The sequence below is a fragment of the Harmonia axyridis genome, chromosome 1, assembly GCF_914767665.1.
Source record: "Harmonia axyridis chromosome 1, icHarAxyr1.1, whole genome shotgun sequence".
NCBI lineage: Eukaryota > Metazoa > Arthropoda > Insecta > Coleoptera > Coccinellidae > Harmonia > Harmonia axyridis.
The window spans coordinates 65,015,381-65,034,604 of NC_059501.1; the positions used below are offsets into that span (position 1 = coordinate 65,015,381).

At 35.8% G+C, this 19,224-nt stretch overlaps 2 protein-coding genes across 2 annotated transcripts in view; one reads left to right on the top strand and one right to left on the bottom strand.

The window, feature by feature from the left end:
* LOC123670873 overlaps window positions 1-19,224 on the bottom strand; it is a 221,384-nt gene that overhangs the window by 99,032 nt on the left and 103,128 nt on the right. The window lies entirely within an intron of this gene.
* LOC123673648 lies at window positions 1,820-2,874 on the top strand. Its single transcript, XM_045608241.1, has 2 exons — window positions 1,820-2,092; window positions 2,149-2,874. Exons 1-2 carry the CDS (start codon window positions 1,913-1,915, stop codon window positions 2,872-2,874), a joined length of 906 nt encoding a protein of 301 aa, XP_045464197.1. The 5' UTR covers window positions 1,820-1,912.

Here is a 19,224-nt window from a genome sequence, read left to right on the forward strand (position 1 = left end):
TTGAGGTGAGCTTATTCAAATAACTTCATTTTCAAACTGAGTTGGCTAGTACTTCAATTCTAAAACCTGAGACATGACATCATAGTAAATATTCATTTCTGTGGATTTTTTTCCACAACAGAACAGAATTGCATTTAGCCAAAGTACCCAATTTTTCGAATTTCACAGATAATTTTTTTTTTTAAGATCAAGTTACTCGAAAACGGCGCTTTGTAGGAGAAAATATGAAGAATACTTTTATTTTTCAAATTAGCCAAATATTGTTCAATGAACGTTCAAATTATTTTTAAGAGTTGGGTTGTTCGAATTTCTGGTATTTTTATGTGATGTAATGTTCATAATGAAGAAACTGAAAGATGTGTAGGGAATCTTGTGTTCGGATAAGATGTATCACATCAAGGAAAAGCTATATTCCAAAAATCATTTCCTTCAATAGAACCATTTACGAGATATAGCTGAAAATCACATTTTTTTATCGATTTTCAACAGCCTGTATCTTTGTAACCGGGCCGAATCGGAAAAAATTATAAAGGAAAAAAGTGTTTCTTTTGACTTCAGGAATCTTCGGTTAAAATATATGTACAAGTCAAAGACTCACCCTGTATATAGAGGAGAAACTAAGGTACTAAACTCTGAAAGAGTAATTTAGTTCCATCAACAACTTCTAGTAGCCGCTCGCATAAGAGATTTATTATTTATCTGTACAGATAGCCAGAATCGAATTCGAAGACGGATTCATCATCAAAATAAGTATAGGCAATTTGTTTCATGAATTAAAATACATTTATTTGAAAATACATAATCTTGAAAATGATTTGAAACTAAAATTTCGTGAAATAAAAATTTCAATTGAAAATATAAAAAAAATATTTTTTGTAATTCAGGCAAACATGCAAATACAACTTATTCGTCAAGAACAAATGAGAGAAAGAGGAGGTAGAGAGGGAAGTGGAAGAGGGGAAGAAAGAGGAGAAAGAAGAGAAGAAAAAGGAGAAGACAGAAGAGAAGAGAGAGGACAAAGAGAGGAAAGGGGGAAAGAGAGAGAAGAAACAATAGAAAGGGAAGAAAAGAGAAGAGAAAGAGAAGAGAGAGAAGGAGGAGAAAGCCAAACCGCCCCTTTTTCAAAAACACTACATTTATAGTTACCTATAAATAATGAATTCTCTGTTTAAATTTTCTCTTTTTTTATCTCAGCAATTGCTATATTTTCCTCACTAAAAGAGCAACAATACGTTGTTTCCTGCTTTCATAACATAAAGCACTATTTGACATCTTAAATAATAAACCATTATAAGATTTTCTATTTTATACATTAACAAACACCTGAAGATTGTTTTACTTAAAAAAAGAGATCTTTTGTTGCTCGTAAATATCGGTTTTCAAGTGTGTGTTGAGATAATCAAACAATGATCTTTTTTTGCTTGTGTCAAATTTTTTTCCCGTCACAGAAAAATAGTATATTATATACCGCGGGACTGAAGTAGTGCATTTAATCCTGAAGGTAAAGTTTATGGCCCGACCGCAGGGAGGGCCATAATTTACCTGAAGGATTAAATGTACTTCAGTCGCAAGGTATATACGATACTTTTCGTACTTCCGGTAACATTGCGTTGTGACAATTATAATTTAGAAACATTGTCATTACTAGTGTTATTGTAAAGAAACATTGTTATTGATAATTATTAGTATCATGAGTGAAGAAGGTGTATCTGATATTGATAAAAGTGCAGCCGAAGTAGGTGAAGAATTGTTACCACCGAAATCTAGAAAACTATACGAGCAGCAGTACGATGCTTTTAAAAAGTGGTGACGCTTAAAAAATGTGAGACAACCTACTGAAAATGCGCTGTTAGTCTACTTCAATGATAAATCAAAAGCGGTTTGTGCCTCAACTCTCTGGGCACATTACTCAATGCTGAAATCGGTTATTAACATTAGAGAAGATATTGATATAAGTAAATTTCCAAAATTATTAGCTTTTTTGAAGAGAAGAAATGAGGGATTTAAGCCAAAGAAGTCAAGAATTCTCACGTCTGAGCAGGTAGATCAGTTCTTACGGGAGGCTCCGGATGATAAATATTTAATGCTTAAGGTAAATTTGGAAATTTGTTTATATTCAGAAATTTTAAGAAATCAATTTTTTTGTAGGTTGCACTTATTTTGGGCGTTGCGGGAGCTTGTCGTGGAAAAGAGTTGGTTGATTTAGAAATCGACGATGTGAGAGATTTGGGCGATTCCTTCCTAATTGCGATTAGAAACACCAAAAATAAAATTGACCGAAATTTTGTGATCAAAAATTCAGAAAACAGTGCCATCAGTTTTGTGGCGATATTTCGAAAATATGTGGCATTGCGAAAGACAGGGACACCTCATTCAAAATTTTTTGTTCAATACATCAACAAAGAATGTACTACGCGAGTAGTAGGAAAAAACATGTTTGGTACATTTCCACGGCAAATAGCAGCTTTCTTGAAATTAGAAAATGCGACGTCTTATACGGGACATTGTTTTAGACGCACATCTGCGTCTTTGTTAGCTGATTCGGGAGCAACAATAGACGTGCTGAAGAGACATGGAGGATGGAAATCCTCCAACGTGGCCGAGGGATTTATTGAATCGTCTATTAAAAATAAACAAAAAATTTCAGATAAAATATTTGGTCAAGTCGCCGATTCGTCCACTATAGTTATGTCACAGTCCTCATTCTCGCTTCCTGTTTCCGCAGGATCTTCGAAACAAACACCAGTTCAATATGAAAAGGACCTATCTGTTACTCGTCAGTTACCTGGTGCATTAACCCAGGAAAGACTGGTCAATATGACGAACTGTCACAATATTAATTTGAATATTAACGTTAATTACCATTCTAATTAATTATATTTTTCAATAAAATATCCCTTAAATTCGTTTGTTTGTGATTTAATCGTTCCGGGAGTTTCGTCAATATTTAATCCCGGAGGGATTAAATGTGCCACTTTAGTTCCTGTCACAAGGGAGTGAAGTTGTCACTTTAGGCCCGGAAGTATGAAAAATAAGTTTTACTTTTCAGTTTCGTTGGAAGGGTTTCATATAATGTTTATAATAGAGAAATATTGTTTTTTTTTATTTTGTTGAAGTTTGGTTGAATTTTACTGCAATAGAAATTTATAACGAAGAAAATTAGGGGTTTAGTTTATTTTTCTTATATTTTATGAAATGTTATCGAAAGTTGTTCTTTTTTTATGGATTTACAAAAGGAAATGAATATATTTTGAATATCTTTCCATATCATTCATCTTTAATTACAGGCATAGAAGATATGAGTCATTTTATTGTGGAGTCTTATACGACGCCACGTTGTGGTGAGTGTAACGTAAAATCTATGTTGTAGTTCTAGGGTTAATTCGCCATATATTATGTTGAACATTGAACAGTACTGTATATATTTATCGGCTGCAGGCTAGGTACATTAATGGAAATAAGCTCTGTGATATACGCTTTTTTGTGCCATTAGTCGCAATTTTCATTGAACAATAAAGACTCGTTTATTAATATTCAAACGCCTAGTGCATGTCACGACGACCCAGGAAGGAGATCATCATTGAAGATCGATCAATTATCTATTATTACTCAGTTTGAATTCAACTGTAACAGTTTCAACGGAAAATTACACTAATTACATTTTGTTGTAGTGTGGTATTGTGAAGTGTTGCAAAAATGTTGTAAAAGCGATTACTTAGTGAACTTATATTCATATGAATAGTGAACTCGTTTAGTGAATTTACATTAGCAGGAGGAAAAAGGGTGCCGCAACAGAAAATCCATTCAATTTGAATGAAATTGTAGACCCATCGACAATTAGGACCGAAGACCAATTTCGTAGTGAAAAAATTGGTCTCAAACAGATTTTTTTGGAATATGCTAGTGCTATTCAAGCACTAAAGTGATGTGCGCGAAGAAAACCAACAAAGAATTCGTGTGTATGTAATCAGTGCAATATAAGAATGAGTTGCACCAAAAGATCAAAACTATTAGTGGATGGATATGTGTGGTCATTAAAACAGTGATAATAAGAAAGAACTCGTACTTCGAAAGGAGCAAACTAAGTTTTGAAAAAATATTGGTGTTGGTACACGGAGACAATATCGCGAGGTAGGTAGATATAAAAGTGAACCACACAGTAATTGACTGTCGGTTCAATTTCTGTCGGGAACAGAGGCGTAACAAAAGGGGGGAGGTAAGGGGGAGATATACCCCCCCCCCCCAGAATGAATATCCATTATGAGTCACAACGCTCAGAGATTTGATTGTGTAAATATTTAATCAACGAATTCATCAACCAGCACTCAAATCAAAGGGCTTGATCTGATCTTACTTTCGTCGGCATAATCATTATCAACTTACGGGCTATAAACATAAGGAATCGGGTAAAATTAATAAGATTCTGAAGTAAAAGCTCCGAACCACTACTCGAATTGAAAATAAATCTCAAGAAGTGTCTGGAATTTCAAAGGACATCGGATACGAAAAATCAATTTTTTTTTCTTTACCCAACCTCCCCACCCAAGGCTTAAGTCTGGGTACGCCACTGGTCGGGAAGTGTGTGAAAACCATTTAGTGAATAATAATGTGACAATAGGTGGACTGAACTATGATGGAACTTCCAAAATGGTGCATATAGACGAATCTAAATTATTCCACAGGGATCTTCCATCGAGAGAGACGGCTAGATGGACATGTGTTTGGTGGAATTGAAAGGCAGTCACATAAGTGCTTTATGGTGATTGTTTCTGACAGAACAGAAACAAAACTATTACCAATAATTGAGAGGCATCACATAAAAAATTGAGATGAGCTTTTTGCAGCTTGAAATAAAGGTTACCTCATACAAAATGGAGGTGTCATTTTTGCAGCTTGAATTGAAGTATTAGTTGCAGAAGCTGAAGCTTAAGCTTTAGGTGTCTTGGTTGTCGTAGACTATTCAGCTAACTATTTTGAACAGAACCATTTTTTATTTTCTTATTACAGCATTACAGAAGGTAATCGATTCATTTATAGGCATATATTACATGGAAGTATCATCATGTCGTTTTTCTACTTCAGACATTTCGCGCTCAAACAACAATCAATGTTGGATCCCGATCCACCAAAAGATTTACGCAAAAATTTTTTCCCGAAGCTTTCCCTATACCTGGACCAATTGTCTCCATTATTAAAGCAATCGCAGCCAGCGACTCCTCATCCACAATCCGCAATCGTCCTCTACTCTCCAGAATCTACCCCCGATCTAGATAATACCTTCCATGAATTTGGAAAAAATCTTGGCCTCCCTTCTTTCACCGACGATGAATCTGAAGTTAAGTTTTTCACCAATTTATCCGGTTCAGACTGGCTCTAAGGCCTCTGCAAGATAATGGCTACTTAGTCCGCATTCTTTAAAGACTCTTCGACTTTAGCCAACTGCTCACCCAAAAGACCCCAATGCTCTTTAGTCCGATCAATATTTCCAAAATCTTCCTCTCAACATCAGAATGAGAACATTCACCATACGATAAATCGAACATTTCCAGATGAACATCCTTTTGCATACGATGCAATTGACCATATTCACCGTCGCCAAATTGTTGTGCGACAATACCAACTACCCAGAGTTCTCAACATCGAATAAAGAAAGTTGCTAATTTCTTAGGACCGCGAAAGTTTAAATGAGAATATTTGTAAAATGCATTCCAAATTCATTAACTGAAAAAATATCAGGTGAGAGGGAATAAGTTGATAAGTTGAATTATATTTTTAATGCTAAGTAATAGTTATGAGCCTTGCTAATCGGCCGTGGACAAACAACCTTTTGGATTTTCCAAAAACGTATAAAGAAGATGATATTTTGAAATTCAAAGAGAAGAGGCAGTGTCAAACATCACTTACTGGGTTATCGCATGTATAAGGCAAATGAAGTTGAAAATGTTTTGCTAAGTTATAGTGCCGATGATTTTGTCATAAAAGCTCAGGTGAAAGCGGCAATGAAAAAACTTATATATAAGTGTAATGTTCACTTGAAAAGCCATGGAGAAGTATTAAAAGGTGCCTGCTCCTGTATTTCAGGAGTCTCAGGTCGTTGTTGACATATTTATGCACTTCCATGACAGTTACTTGAATACGTTAGAGAAGAAAAATCGAATATAGTTGATCCAATAGATATCCCCTCAACTTCACAACCAAGACTTTGGGAAACTGGTTCCAAGAAGGCACCCCCATCACAGCCCTTTCAAATGTTGAATTTTATAAAACCGGATCCATATAATAAATATAAGAAGACGAAAAAAAATATAGATAAAAGAACAATAGTTTTCGAACAACATTGTAAGAATCCTGTACAAAATACTGATATCCAACAATTGGCAATTCTTATGATGAAAAATGACTTCTCCATGTTTGGTACAATGGATACAATCCTCTTTCAGTCAACAATTTATGTAGATCATCCACAGACGAAATGCAAAATGATATATTGGCTATTCTAACAAAAATATAATGGACTAATGTTTACATCAATAACCTATTGACTGATGGAATTCCCAATATTGATTCAATAGAAAACGTTAGTATTTCCTTAAAAAATGCAAAACTACTAGAGAAAAAAACTAGATTACAGAGTGATTGTCCAGCCTGGTATATAGAGAGAAGAAAGAATTACATCCAGCCGTTTTCACGAAATAATCAACAGAAGAGTTGAAATTGATGATAAATTGATCAAAAGAATTTGGCCAAACTTTTCTTCAATCATCGATGATGAAACTTGGACTGGCTGATGAAGAAAAGGCAGTGAAAAATACAATGAGTTATTTCCACAATATTTAGTTTATAAGTGTGGTTTATGTGTAAATCCCGGAGTACTTTTTCGTGCTGCTACGCCAGATAGACTTGTTTGGAACAATATTTATCAAAATTCTCCTTTGGAAACACTGGGTAGTTGGTATTGTCGCACAACAATATGGCGACGATGAATATGGTCAATTCACTTCTCATCTGAGAACACAATTGTACAGCCCTACGACTCAATGGCTCGATATGGATCTCTCCACCCCATATATACCATCAGAAACTTTGGCCGATGGTCCACTCCATACATCCGGATTTTACTGGAACTACTCTCCAGACCACACGTCCGCAGACGACAGGTCAACACTTCTCGAAATTGATGAAACTGTGTCAACCATGTACTATATGGAGAACCCACAACTCGGTTAGACCCAAGCCTAACGAAAGGACTGACAACTATGTGATACCTACATGCATTTTTTTTTCTTTATTATGTACTCTGTAATACGGACGTGTGTGGTTGATGCTCCTCGTTTTCGAACAAATTTCATCTGGAGTTTTGCTTCCAAATTGATTCATATTTTTATCACTTATAGACTTAGTTGTGAATTACCTGTTGCGCTCAGTATTTATTTCCTCTTGTAAAAGTGGAAAGATATTTTCAAAAAGATAAGAAGAAAATATTGATTGAACAACCCAGACTTATAACGAATATTTCCCTCCTGTCGAAAATTCTAAGTAAATGGAGAACAAATATTTGATTGATTCGGTCTTCACTTGATGGAAATTCATTTTAAATAAATAATAACCACAAGATGGCCGCTTACAATTCTATGATCCATAGACTAATAACTACACCTATGAATCACGATCATTTCAACACAGAATTAAACTTAATCAAACAAATAGCAATCAATAACGGTTATAACCCTACCATCATAGATAAGATCTTGTTCAATGAACAAATAAAACATGCTTTGCTGTTAGCGTACCCTTCCCCCATAAAAGATGACACCAAAAAGTATATATCTTTAACCTACGTTAATCGAACTTCCGAGCGTATTGCTAAGTATTTCAAAGATAAATTCAATCTCAAAGTATCCTTCCAGACAGACAATAATTTGGGAACTTTCGTCAGAAATAATAAAGATAGAACAAACAAAGATAACAAATCTGGAGTCTACAAGTTAAAATGTGGGGATTGTCACATGGTTTATATAGGCCAAACCGGAAGATCTTTCAAAAAGAGAATCCATGAACATCAGAAGAGTTTCACATCTAACACCACCCATTCTACATACGCCAACCACCTGAAAGAATGCGGACATGAGTTCAACAATAATTACCAGATCCTCCATACAGAAAACAAGAGTTCTAGACTCACACTCTTAGAATCTCTAGAAATAAACAGGTATAATTCCAAGAAGGTCCTTTTGAATGAACAAACAGATGTAAATAGATCACCGCTACTTAACATCTTTATACAATCTTGGAATAACCAGCGGCACCCTCCAATATAATGTTAATTACCTCATTTAAAACACATTTTCTCCTCAACTATGTTATCAATACCTATTTAAACGAATGTTATAATTTGGGAATACTCAGTTCAGCATCCGACTTGAAAAAGCTACAGTGTAGTGAAACAATTGTCGTCATTTAACATCAATAAATTTTGTGGAAATTAGCAGTTTATTATTATTTATTTTAAATGGAGAACAATTTTCGAAAATTACAGCGACTATTTCCCTCGTCGTAATTTGCACCAATCAGAAACGCGCAATTTTGAATTACAAATGGTTTCTAGGTGGAAAAACTGTTTGGCAGGACCTGTCAGCAGTTTATTCGCGTTTACCCGTGGCAAAACTTGACAGTTGTTGTCACCAAAAATTACAATACCTTTGAAAACAAACGTAATTATAATCTCCAAGGACACCAGAAAACGACGCTCAACAATTTTTTCTGATTTTATTGTCAAGTGCTAGTTAGTCAGCTTATATCGTGAAAATGAGTCGCTTTGGAAGCGATTCTTTGTCTAATATTGATCTGGCGATTGAGAAAAGTATACCGTATAATACCCTCAGAACTCATACTTCAATATGGAAACAGTTCATGACATTCTGCAAAGCAAAGAACTATGAGCTTATGGAAAACACAACTTTAGAAGAACTAAACCTAATTCTGAAAGATTGGGCGTGGAATATGAAGAAGGAAAACGGTGAAAATTACAAAGAACTAGTTGTGAAGACAATGTGGAACACTGTTGCAAAAAAAATGCAAGAAATGTATTTTGTGAAGTGGAAAATAATTTTTGACCCATTTAAAGACATTATCTTTAAGTCTAGTAGGGAAGCTCGTAATGCGAAAAGAAGGAATTTGCAGACGTGTGCAAATAAAAGGAAGTGCAGCTCTGCTTCATTGAAATTGGATGAGTATTATGCAATGGTTTCATTATGGGATGAAAACATTCCAGCAGGACTCCAACGGAAATTTTACCATATCGCTTCAGTGGAACTTGCCTGGAGAGGTGGAGAAGCAGTAAACTGCAAAGTTCATTATTTTAAAGAGGAAGTGGATAATTCTGGGATAAAAACAGGTAGAATACACATTTTTTTAAATAACTGATTTTCAAAAATCCAACTTTTTAGGAAGAGTAGAATATAATCCCCTCTTCAATAAAACGGCACAGGGTGGAGAAAAAAAATGGCCGAAAGTAAATGGCTGGTCCCTAACACGAAGAACCCACCTTTTTGTCCAGTCCGCCTATTTAAAATTCTGATGGTTAAACGTTCATCTAGAATAACAACTGATAGATTATTCTTAACGATTAACCCATCATGGAACAAAGAACTTTCAAGTGGATGGTACAAAGACACTCCAGTGGGAAAAAATGAACTTTCGAAATGGACTAAAGAAGCGGCAGAGAAGGCAGGATCGAATACAAAAGGAATAAAAATAACAAACCACTCTATGCGGTCGACAGCATTCAGTAACTTAGCTAAAGCAGGGGTAGGTGAACAACAATTAATTAAAATTACTGGCCACAGTTCAGCCAACTTAATTAAACCTTATCTGCAAATGGATAATGAGCACTACTCCAACATCATAAACACCCTTAGAAGTGACGCCTCAGAACCTCCAGCTAAAAAGCAGAAAACAGAAGATCCTGCAGTCACTCCTCCCGCTTCTCACTCAACAGATTACATTATTGATGTACCTACACCCCACATCTTCAATGAATCAACAAAAGTTTCAAACAATACCCCTACCGTGTACCAAAATTGCAATTTATTTATTAATTGTACCATAAATAATTAAATTTGTAGTATTTTGGATGAAATAAAATTGAGTATCTGTTTTTCAGTTTTCAAATTAATACCTATACATAGATAATGCATGCAGAATAATCTGTTACTCAGGAAATAGTCTTGTCAAATACCATTCGGGCATCTAATTTTTCCTGTGAAAAAAATCAAAAAAACACATTGCAAAGTAATATTTTTTGACAAAAAGCATTCGTGCAGGTGCAAAAATCCTCGTCTTCGACTCGGATTTTTGTTGGCACCAGCACTCATGCTTCTTGTCAAAATATTACTTAGCAACGTGTTTTTTCGATTCTTTTCGGAAAAATTAGATGCCCTTATGATATTACTTACGAATATTTCCCTCCTGTCAAAAATTCTATGTATATGGAGGACAATTATCGAAAATTACAGCGAATATTTCCCTCCTGTCCAAAATTCTATGTAAATGGAGAACAATTATCGAAAATTACAGCGAATATTTCCCTCCTGTCAAAAATTCTATGTAAATGGAATGCAATTATTGAAAATTACAGCGATAATTGCATTGTAGGAAACGAAATAGCACTGCGATAATTGTTCTGTTCATAGATGCATAGTTTTTATGAATCTTACACAGTTCGAATCTATGGCATCTATGGAATCTATGTCACTTTGACAAGTGAACAGTTCATTCGGGAAATATTCCCCCGAATTACACTCGTGCATCAAAATGACCGGATAATTTCGCATTCCAGCGTGTTTTCTTTTTGAAAAACTGCATTCGGTCATTTTCATTTTTGGAGAAAATTTTCTCCAAAAATGCAGTTTTTATGACAACACGCTGTCATGCGAAATTATCGGTCATTTTGATGCACTTGTGCAATTACTTATGAATATTTCCCTCCTGTCAAAAATTATATTTGAATGGAATGCAATTATCGAAAATTACAGCGAATATTTCCCTCCTGTCAAAAATTCTATGTATCTGGAGAACAATTATCGAAAATTACAGCGATAATTGCATTGTAGGAAGCGAAACTGCACTGCGATAATTGTTCTGTTCATAGATGCATAGTTTCTATGCATCTTACACAGTTCGAATCTATGGCAATTCCATTCTACATCAGTTTGACAAGTGATGTAACAGTTTATTCGGGAAATATTCCCCCGAATTACACTCGTGCATCAAAATGACCGGATAATTTCGCATTCCAGCGTGTTTTCTTTGAAAAACTGCATTCGGTCATTTTCATTTTTGGAGAAAGAGCCCTCCACCTTCGGTGTCGGGCTCTTTCTCCAAAAATGAAAATGAACTCATGCAGTTTTTATGACAACACGCTGTCATGCAAAATTATCGGTAATTTTGATGCACTTGTGCAATTACCTACGATAATTGCATTGTAGGAAGCGAAATATCACTGCGATAATTGTTCCGTTCATAGATGCATAGTTTCTATGCATCTTACACAGTTCGAATCTATGGCATCTATGGAATCTATGTATGAGAAATGCCCCCCCCCCCTGAGATTTTGATTACCACATTTTTCAGCACAACACCCTCAATATTACTTTCTCCATCCAAAGGGCAAGGAAAAAAGGAAAGTAATGAATTCATAACAATTTTCCAGTTTACAATGGAATAACTATAAATACATCCATAAGATACTATACACATATCCATAATCGGCATAGGTATTTTTTAATTGAAAACTTTTTTAGACGCGTTGAGCACTTCTCTTACAAAATTATCTCGGTATTATCAAGGCCCTAGAGGTATTACAACTGATAATACATACATGTAAAATTTATTTCTATTTTCTAGATTTCATTCTACCTATGGTGAATAAATTTAACGTTATTTTTCAAGGAGATTACCCAGTAACTCACAGGTTTCATGATGAAATGTTCCAATTCCTACTATCGATCATGAGTTGTTTCATAAAGAAAAAGTATTTGAATAGGTCCCACTCAGATATAGACCCTTGATCTTCAGTTCCTCATTTGCTTCTTAAAAATAATTAGTTGTTAATGTTCAACGACATTTACCATCAATTCTGAATGATCAAATAATTAAGGATTTCCTCACAAGATGCCCGTCATTCTTGACTGAATTGAGTGTTGAATTGAAAATAAAAACAACTTTTTGATAATTACATTCTTAAGGAGTAAAGGCTCTTAGATCCTTAGATAGCCGTGAATGAAAACTTCAATACCCTCACCAATATGTCCCTCGAATTTCCTCACATGGTTCAGAACAACATTCAGGAAATCGGTAATGAATACAGAGAAATGAAGTTGGAAAGAAATAGAACCTTGCTTCAAACAGAAGCAGGTGTATTCCAATTAACGTAGAAGAGTTATTGCGTAAAGTTAGCCTGTTAAAGATGGTCAGGGTAATCCGACATATTCGAATATCACATTTTTTGCCAAACAGATGCTTTGCTTTTTGGTATATAATGTGAAGTGAATAAGAACTGATGAGAGAAGAAATAAATTTTCAAATAAGAATGTGTCTTTCATATGCAAAAGAGGATCTGAGAGATATCGGTGGATGCAATAATTTCCACCACGGTTTGGAACTGATAAAATCGATAGAAGACAGACTCTTATATATAGACATCAAATGGTTTCATATTCATTTGATTGAGAAATCAAGGCCATTCAAGACGTGGTTACTCGTTGGAACTCAACATACTACATGTTGGAAAGGCTTTTAAGAATAAAGAGGTCCCTCACCTCATATTGTTTGGAAAATTCTTGTCCTTCCCTCACAAACAACCAATGGGACCTTTTAGAATCCACAGTAAAATTGCTTCAACCTTTTGAAGAAGTAACTAATGTTATAAGTGCAGAAAAGTCCACAATTGCAGATATCATCCCAGCTCTTGTGTGCATAAGAAAATGTCTTGCTCAAACTGGTGATTTATATGGAATAGGATCGTTCAAAGAAGCTTTAGAAAAAGGACTAGAGGAGCGTTGCAAAAATCTAGTTCTTAATAAAAACTATTCCATAGCTACCTTCATCGACCCGAGATATAAAAATGTGTTTTTTAACAAATCGGAAAAAAAATCAATTATTTCCATTGTGATCAAGGAAATAACTTCTATGAGTAGACTTACTGGAGGAAGCGATTCGGAAACGAATAACTCAGTTGACGAACCATTAATAAAAAAAGAAAGCAAGTAACGAGACTTCAACTTTATGGCAATGCTTTGAAGACATTGCCAATTCCTCTAAAGAAAACAAAAACTGTGATGTTAAAAAATCCATCACGGATGAAATTGGTGAATACCTCCAAAAACCCATTTTAGATCGGAATTCGTGTCCTCACGAATTTTGGAAGACACAGAATAAAAACTTTCCTTATATTTTCAAACTTGTACCGAAATTTCGTTCATGTCCTGGAAAAAATGTTCCAAGCGAACGCTTATTCTCAGAAATGAGGAACATTTTCGAAGATAAGAGAAGTTCGTTGGATCCCGAAATGGCCGAAAAAATAGTGTTCATTCATGAAAATTTTTAGTTGTTTTATTTGACTACTCTATAGAATCAGAAATATTTTTGTTTCCATCCTGATGTTATTAATTATGAATTATGTTATGATCCTTTTCGTATTTTTTATTTTTTCAGCTGTGATTATTATGAATTACGTTCCTTTTCTAGAAGACTTTTATTTTTTAATCTGTGATGTTTATGATTGATATATCATATTTCTAGAAGACTTTTTATTTTTATTATGCAAATAAATTATCAAAATTATCTCCTGTTTTCCTTTTAATTCTCACTTGGAAAAATTCGGCCGAATCGAAGTGGAATTCGGCCTAGGCCGGAATTCCGGCCGAGCAGCCGAATCGGCCGGAATTGGTAGTTCGGTTCGGTTTCGGTTGCAGCCCTAATTGAAATGGTCGACCGAATCATTAATGCCTATATTCCAGATAGAGAAAATCAACCTCTACTCTATCAGCGAGTTGCGGATTTTCATCTGCACCCTCCATGTGGCCGCATCAATCCGGAAGCTCCCTGTATGGCAGATGGTAAATGTACCAAGTATTACCCTGAATCGTTCAGAGAAGAGACCTCATTATCTGTTGGTCGTAATAAGAGACCTGAATATAGAAGACCTGCCGATGGCAGAGAGATTTTTGTAGCTAAGTGGAACCGCCCCATCACAAATCGGAGAGTGGTACCTTATAATCCTTATGCTTTGGCCAAATATCAATGCCATATTAACTTTGAAGCCGTAGGTTCCCTACAAACCATCAAATATCTGCATAAATATATCAATAAAGGGCCAGATAATATTACTCTCTATGTAGATGAGGAAAACACGAATACAAGACAGAGTCAACGCATCGATGAGATACAACAATACATCGATAGCAGATATGTCAGTGGTAGATATGGAGGCAACGTGGAGAACGTTCCAATTTAGATTGCATGGTCGCTCCCATTCTGTATTGGTTTTGCCGGTGCATTTACCCAGAGAAAGGGAAATTATTTACAACGAAGATGATGATGTCGGACAAATCCAACAAAGACTTGAAAAACCTTCCAAATTAGAGGCATGGTTTACGTTGAACAGATCACACGTAAACGCAAGAAAATACAAATATGCCGAAATCCCTGAGCATTATGTATGGAATAATAAAAATGCTAAATGGTACCAACGCTCTCAGGTTAGCAAACAAATAGGATGTATGGTAGAGATAAGTCCGTCTGAGGCACGCATCGAAAAATTCTTTTTACGAATACTCCTGAAGAAAATTAGAGGAGCTACGTCTTTTGACGATCTGTTGACAACAGAAGATGGTTCCAGATGTGAGACTTTTAGAGAAACTTGCCTAAAACGAAATTGGCTTATACGAAATGATAGCGAATATGAAAAGTGTCTGAGGAAAGCGGAACTTCATCACCATCCAAGAAAATTCCGCAAATTATTCAGTTTGATTTGTTCAATAGCCATAGAAGATGAATTAGCACAATTAAAAAAATTGTGGCTTCTCTTCAGGAAATCCTTGATGGCAGACTTCAAACATAATGGAATGAGTACTCCTGACGCTGTAAGTGCATGTTTAGAAGACCTGAACAAAATAATATCACGAAGTCGACCAAGTATTTCGTTAGCTGATCTGGGAATAGTTCGCCTTTCTGAAGACGATAACGAATCCAGCGATACCGATGAACGAACTGAAGAGCCAACAACATCTTTAATAGAAGAGGAGTATCCATGGGAGATTTATAAAATTTCATCATCAAATAAGGACCAAAAAGTGGTGTTCCTGAGGGTATTGAAGGCCTGTGCGAGAAAATCCAAATTTTTAATACCTCTGGAGATTTATGAAGAACTCGGCGATGATGTCATTGCCTAACAAATAGCAGAGCGAACGAACGAGAACATTTTCTACCTGGACGGTCCTGGCGGAACAGGCAAGACTTTTTTATATAATACTCTGATTACAGTTGTTAATGATGTTCTAGATAAAAGTACAGCAGCAGTTGCATGGACAGGAATTGCGGCCAATATTTTGAAAGGAGGTACAACTGTTCACAGGTCCTTTAGATTACCTCTCACTCTTTCCGATGAAACGAGTTGTGGTTATGACTTGCAATCCTCTCAGTCGATTTTTTTCAGAGACAAGGTCGCTTTGATTATCTGGGATGAAGCACCAATGACGCCGAAATTCGCAGTCGAGGCCGTTCATAGATATTTAATGGATATCAATAGACGTGCTGAACCTTTTGGAGGAAAATACGTTCTGTTTGGTGGTGATTTCAGACAAATTCTTCCTGTTGTTTTAGGTGCCCATCGAATCGATGTCATCGCACAATGTCTGAAATCCAGTTTTCTATGGAATTCCTTCACGAAATTGAAATTGTCTCAAAATATGAGAGTCCAACGACAACCAGATATGGCGGCAGCAGTTTATGAAGATCTAGGTGGTATCTCTTTTTCATCTTGGTTATTGAAATTGGGTGAAGGTTCTCTATTGAATGCAATTCTCAATCAGCGGGCTGCTTCAATAGCACCGGAGGATCTCATCGAAATACCCTCCCGTTTCCATGTTGCTTCTGTAGATGATTTAATAGATTTTGTTTATAGAGGTGATTTTACAGCCAAAGAAAACGGTACTAAGGCGATTCTTTGTCCAACAAATGCAGCAGTCGACATCATCAATGAAATAATCCTTCAACGGATAGCTGATACAGAATCGAGGACATATCTGAGCGAGGACGTATATCTAGGACAGGAGGATGGCGATTTTTTGGCCCCCCTTGATCTTTTAAATTCCATCATCAATGCTCCTTCTTTACCCCCTCATGAATTAGTTCTGAAACGTGGAGCGATTGTTATGTTGCTTCGAAATTTGGATGTGGATGAAGGTGAATGTAATGGTTCACGATTAAGGATTATTCGATTAGGTCATCATATAATCGAATGCGAATTGTTAACAGGTCAGAGGATAGGCGAGAGGTTGTTCCTGCCGAGAATAAAGATGAAGGCCCAAACTCCCATGTTACCAAAAGAGATACTGCGTTTTCAATTTCCTGTCAGGTTAGCTTACAGTATGACCATAAATAAATCCCAGGGGCAAACTTTAGATAGGGTTGGTATTTGTCTCAAACGCCCATGTTTCACTCATGGTCAGCGTATGTAGCTTTCTCTAGAGTTGGCAGCGTTGAATGCGTCCGCATATTCATCGAAGATTCCGGAAAACAGGGCACTTTCAACTTCAGGAAAGAAGCGTTTCACTAGAAATATTGTGTTCTCGAAAGTTCTTGATGAACTGACTCCTCACCGGCGGGAAATAATTCATTTGCCGGATCCCAATTCTGATGAAGAAGATGCAGTTGACAATGGGGAAAAATCAGGTTTTGCAGGTCCTTCCTCTTCTAACATTCCTAATTCGAATTGCGAAAGTGATCCAGACTACATCTCAGATGACATCTAGGCATCCCTCTTGTGCTTTGAGAAATTAGAATAGTGCCATTTATGATCAGGAAATTAAATTTATTGAAGAATTTACGGAACTATCCACTGAAATGGAAGTTGGAGTAAAGAAGATTTGGAAACCGGTACAAACAGGTGTTTTGATTTCATGCAATTCCATACTTGAATTGCAGAGAATTTTATTATTTGAAAAGGGATATCACTTTGTTTAGACAAGCAGGTTTTCCCAGGATTGTTTGGAAAATCTGTTTTCAATTCTGAGAAGCAAGCAGATAATACCCAATTCTCTGCAAGTAAAAAACAACCTGAAGCTGATATCTGTTGCACAATATTTGAAAAACCCAAGTAATAGTAGTTACGACAATGATGATGGAGAGTTTCTATCAGGATTTTTAGACACTATTACCCCAAAGATCTATAAATATGATGAAGTTAAAATTCCGAAAAGTGTTGAACATAAGGATATAAATTGGAGTGATAGTGAACTCAACTCCTTTTATAACATATGTGGATACCTGATAACAAGCATCAAAAGAACCTCGAGAGCGTGTAACACTTGCATCTCCTCTGTTGGATCAAAAAGTCCTACAAATAATAAATATTCAAATGTCACACAACTGAAAAGATTCAGGCCTCATTCTTTGTACAACCTTCAATTTTTTCATTAAATTAGAATCTATTTTTGTTCAATATATAAATGATATTGAAAATCAAAATGTAGACCTAAAGGAGTTTTATATTGATAAAATGATTGCTGTTCTGTCAGAAATTGTAAACCATTGTCATAATTTGAAACATGAAATTATAACACGTTTTGTTGTGTACAGATTGCGAATAAGGTCAAAAAAAACTTTTTTCCAGAGTTATGGCCAGTCTATGGCTGGTCATTCCAGGTAAATTTATCAATAAAAAATTATAATTCCTACTTGTGTGTACTTCTTGAGTTATTTCTTAGTTATAATTTAAGTTAGAAATTAAAGATAACCAATATTTTCTTCGATCTGTATCTTCGGAATAATAGATAGCATGATTACCAGTTCATTTGAGATGTTATACATTGGATCGAAGATCGAATTCAAAATAATAAGGCCCAGTTTCACCAAATTCTTTAATCTTGACTTGGCTCTTAAGTGAGGACTTAGATCACGATTAATGTAATGTAGCGTTTCACCACACTCCAAAGCGCCATTAAATCGACCAATCGCGATTTAGCACTAATCGGCCATTTTTGGAGGATTATAACCTTTCCAGTTGAGATTAATAATTATTTATCAGTATGGAACTCTTGTCTATGTAATTATTTTTCCGGAAATTTCGTTAAAATGGCCTTTCGACGAGTATATGATCTTGCCTTTGAAGATGATGATAATGATGAAGAATTTGTCGTTGTCCATCCGCGAGACAGCCCCCAGGCAGACCTTCACCCCGTCTGTCCCGGCATGCATCGAGATAAGTTCTCAGATGTATACCAAGCTAGTTGCGGATGACACCGCGCTAGCCAAACAGCTTCTCCTGGAATACGTCACGTTCCACAGCCATGCTCTGGCTAAGGATTTTATCCTTAAAAGAGAAGAACTCCCAACCATTAACTCAGTCGGAGCAAGACTTACAAATAATGACGCAGGGAACTGCTTCCGCAATACCTGAGCCATTACTCTTGCAACTGAGAGCAATTGGCAACGTGGTCACGGCCACGAAACAGCATCTTTCATGAGTAGTAAAGATGGCGAACAGTGAACACGTATGTAAACGTTGCTCCGATAATTTCATAGTAAATTTTAAGTTTATTCGATGCAGTTCTTGTGAAAGTTTCATTTGATATGCGCGTCTATAAAAGATGCATGGATTAAAATTATCAGTGAAAACCCTAATATTTTTTGGTTTTAAGATAACTGTGAAGTGAATATATCAGGAAATCAAATGCTGCTCGTGAAAAAAATTGAATGTCTCGAAAGGGACAAATATCTACAAGAAGAACTCTTCGAAGAAATGGAGTATTCAAACAAGCTATAGAAAAAAATATTAAATCATACGAGGAAGATAAAATTTCAACTATTGATATCAATCAAACTGATTCATCGAATAGAAACTCTAACACTCAAGGGCACCATATTGTACGTTCGAATTCTACAACATCAAACAAACCAGCTGGTGCAAGAAATAAACAAACAAGGAACGTCAACTCTTCCGAA

Coding starts and splice junctions, on each gene's coding strand:
- LOC123673648 (XM_045608241.1), top strand. CDS start 1,913: ATGCTGAAATCGGTTATTAACATTAGAGAAGATATTGATATAAGTAAA. Junction 2,093..2,148: donor ATAAATATTTAATGCTTAAG/GTAAATTTGGAA, acceptor ATTTTTTTGTAG/GTTGCACTTATTTTGGGCGT.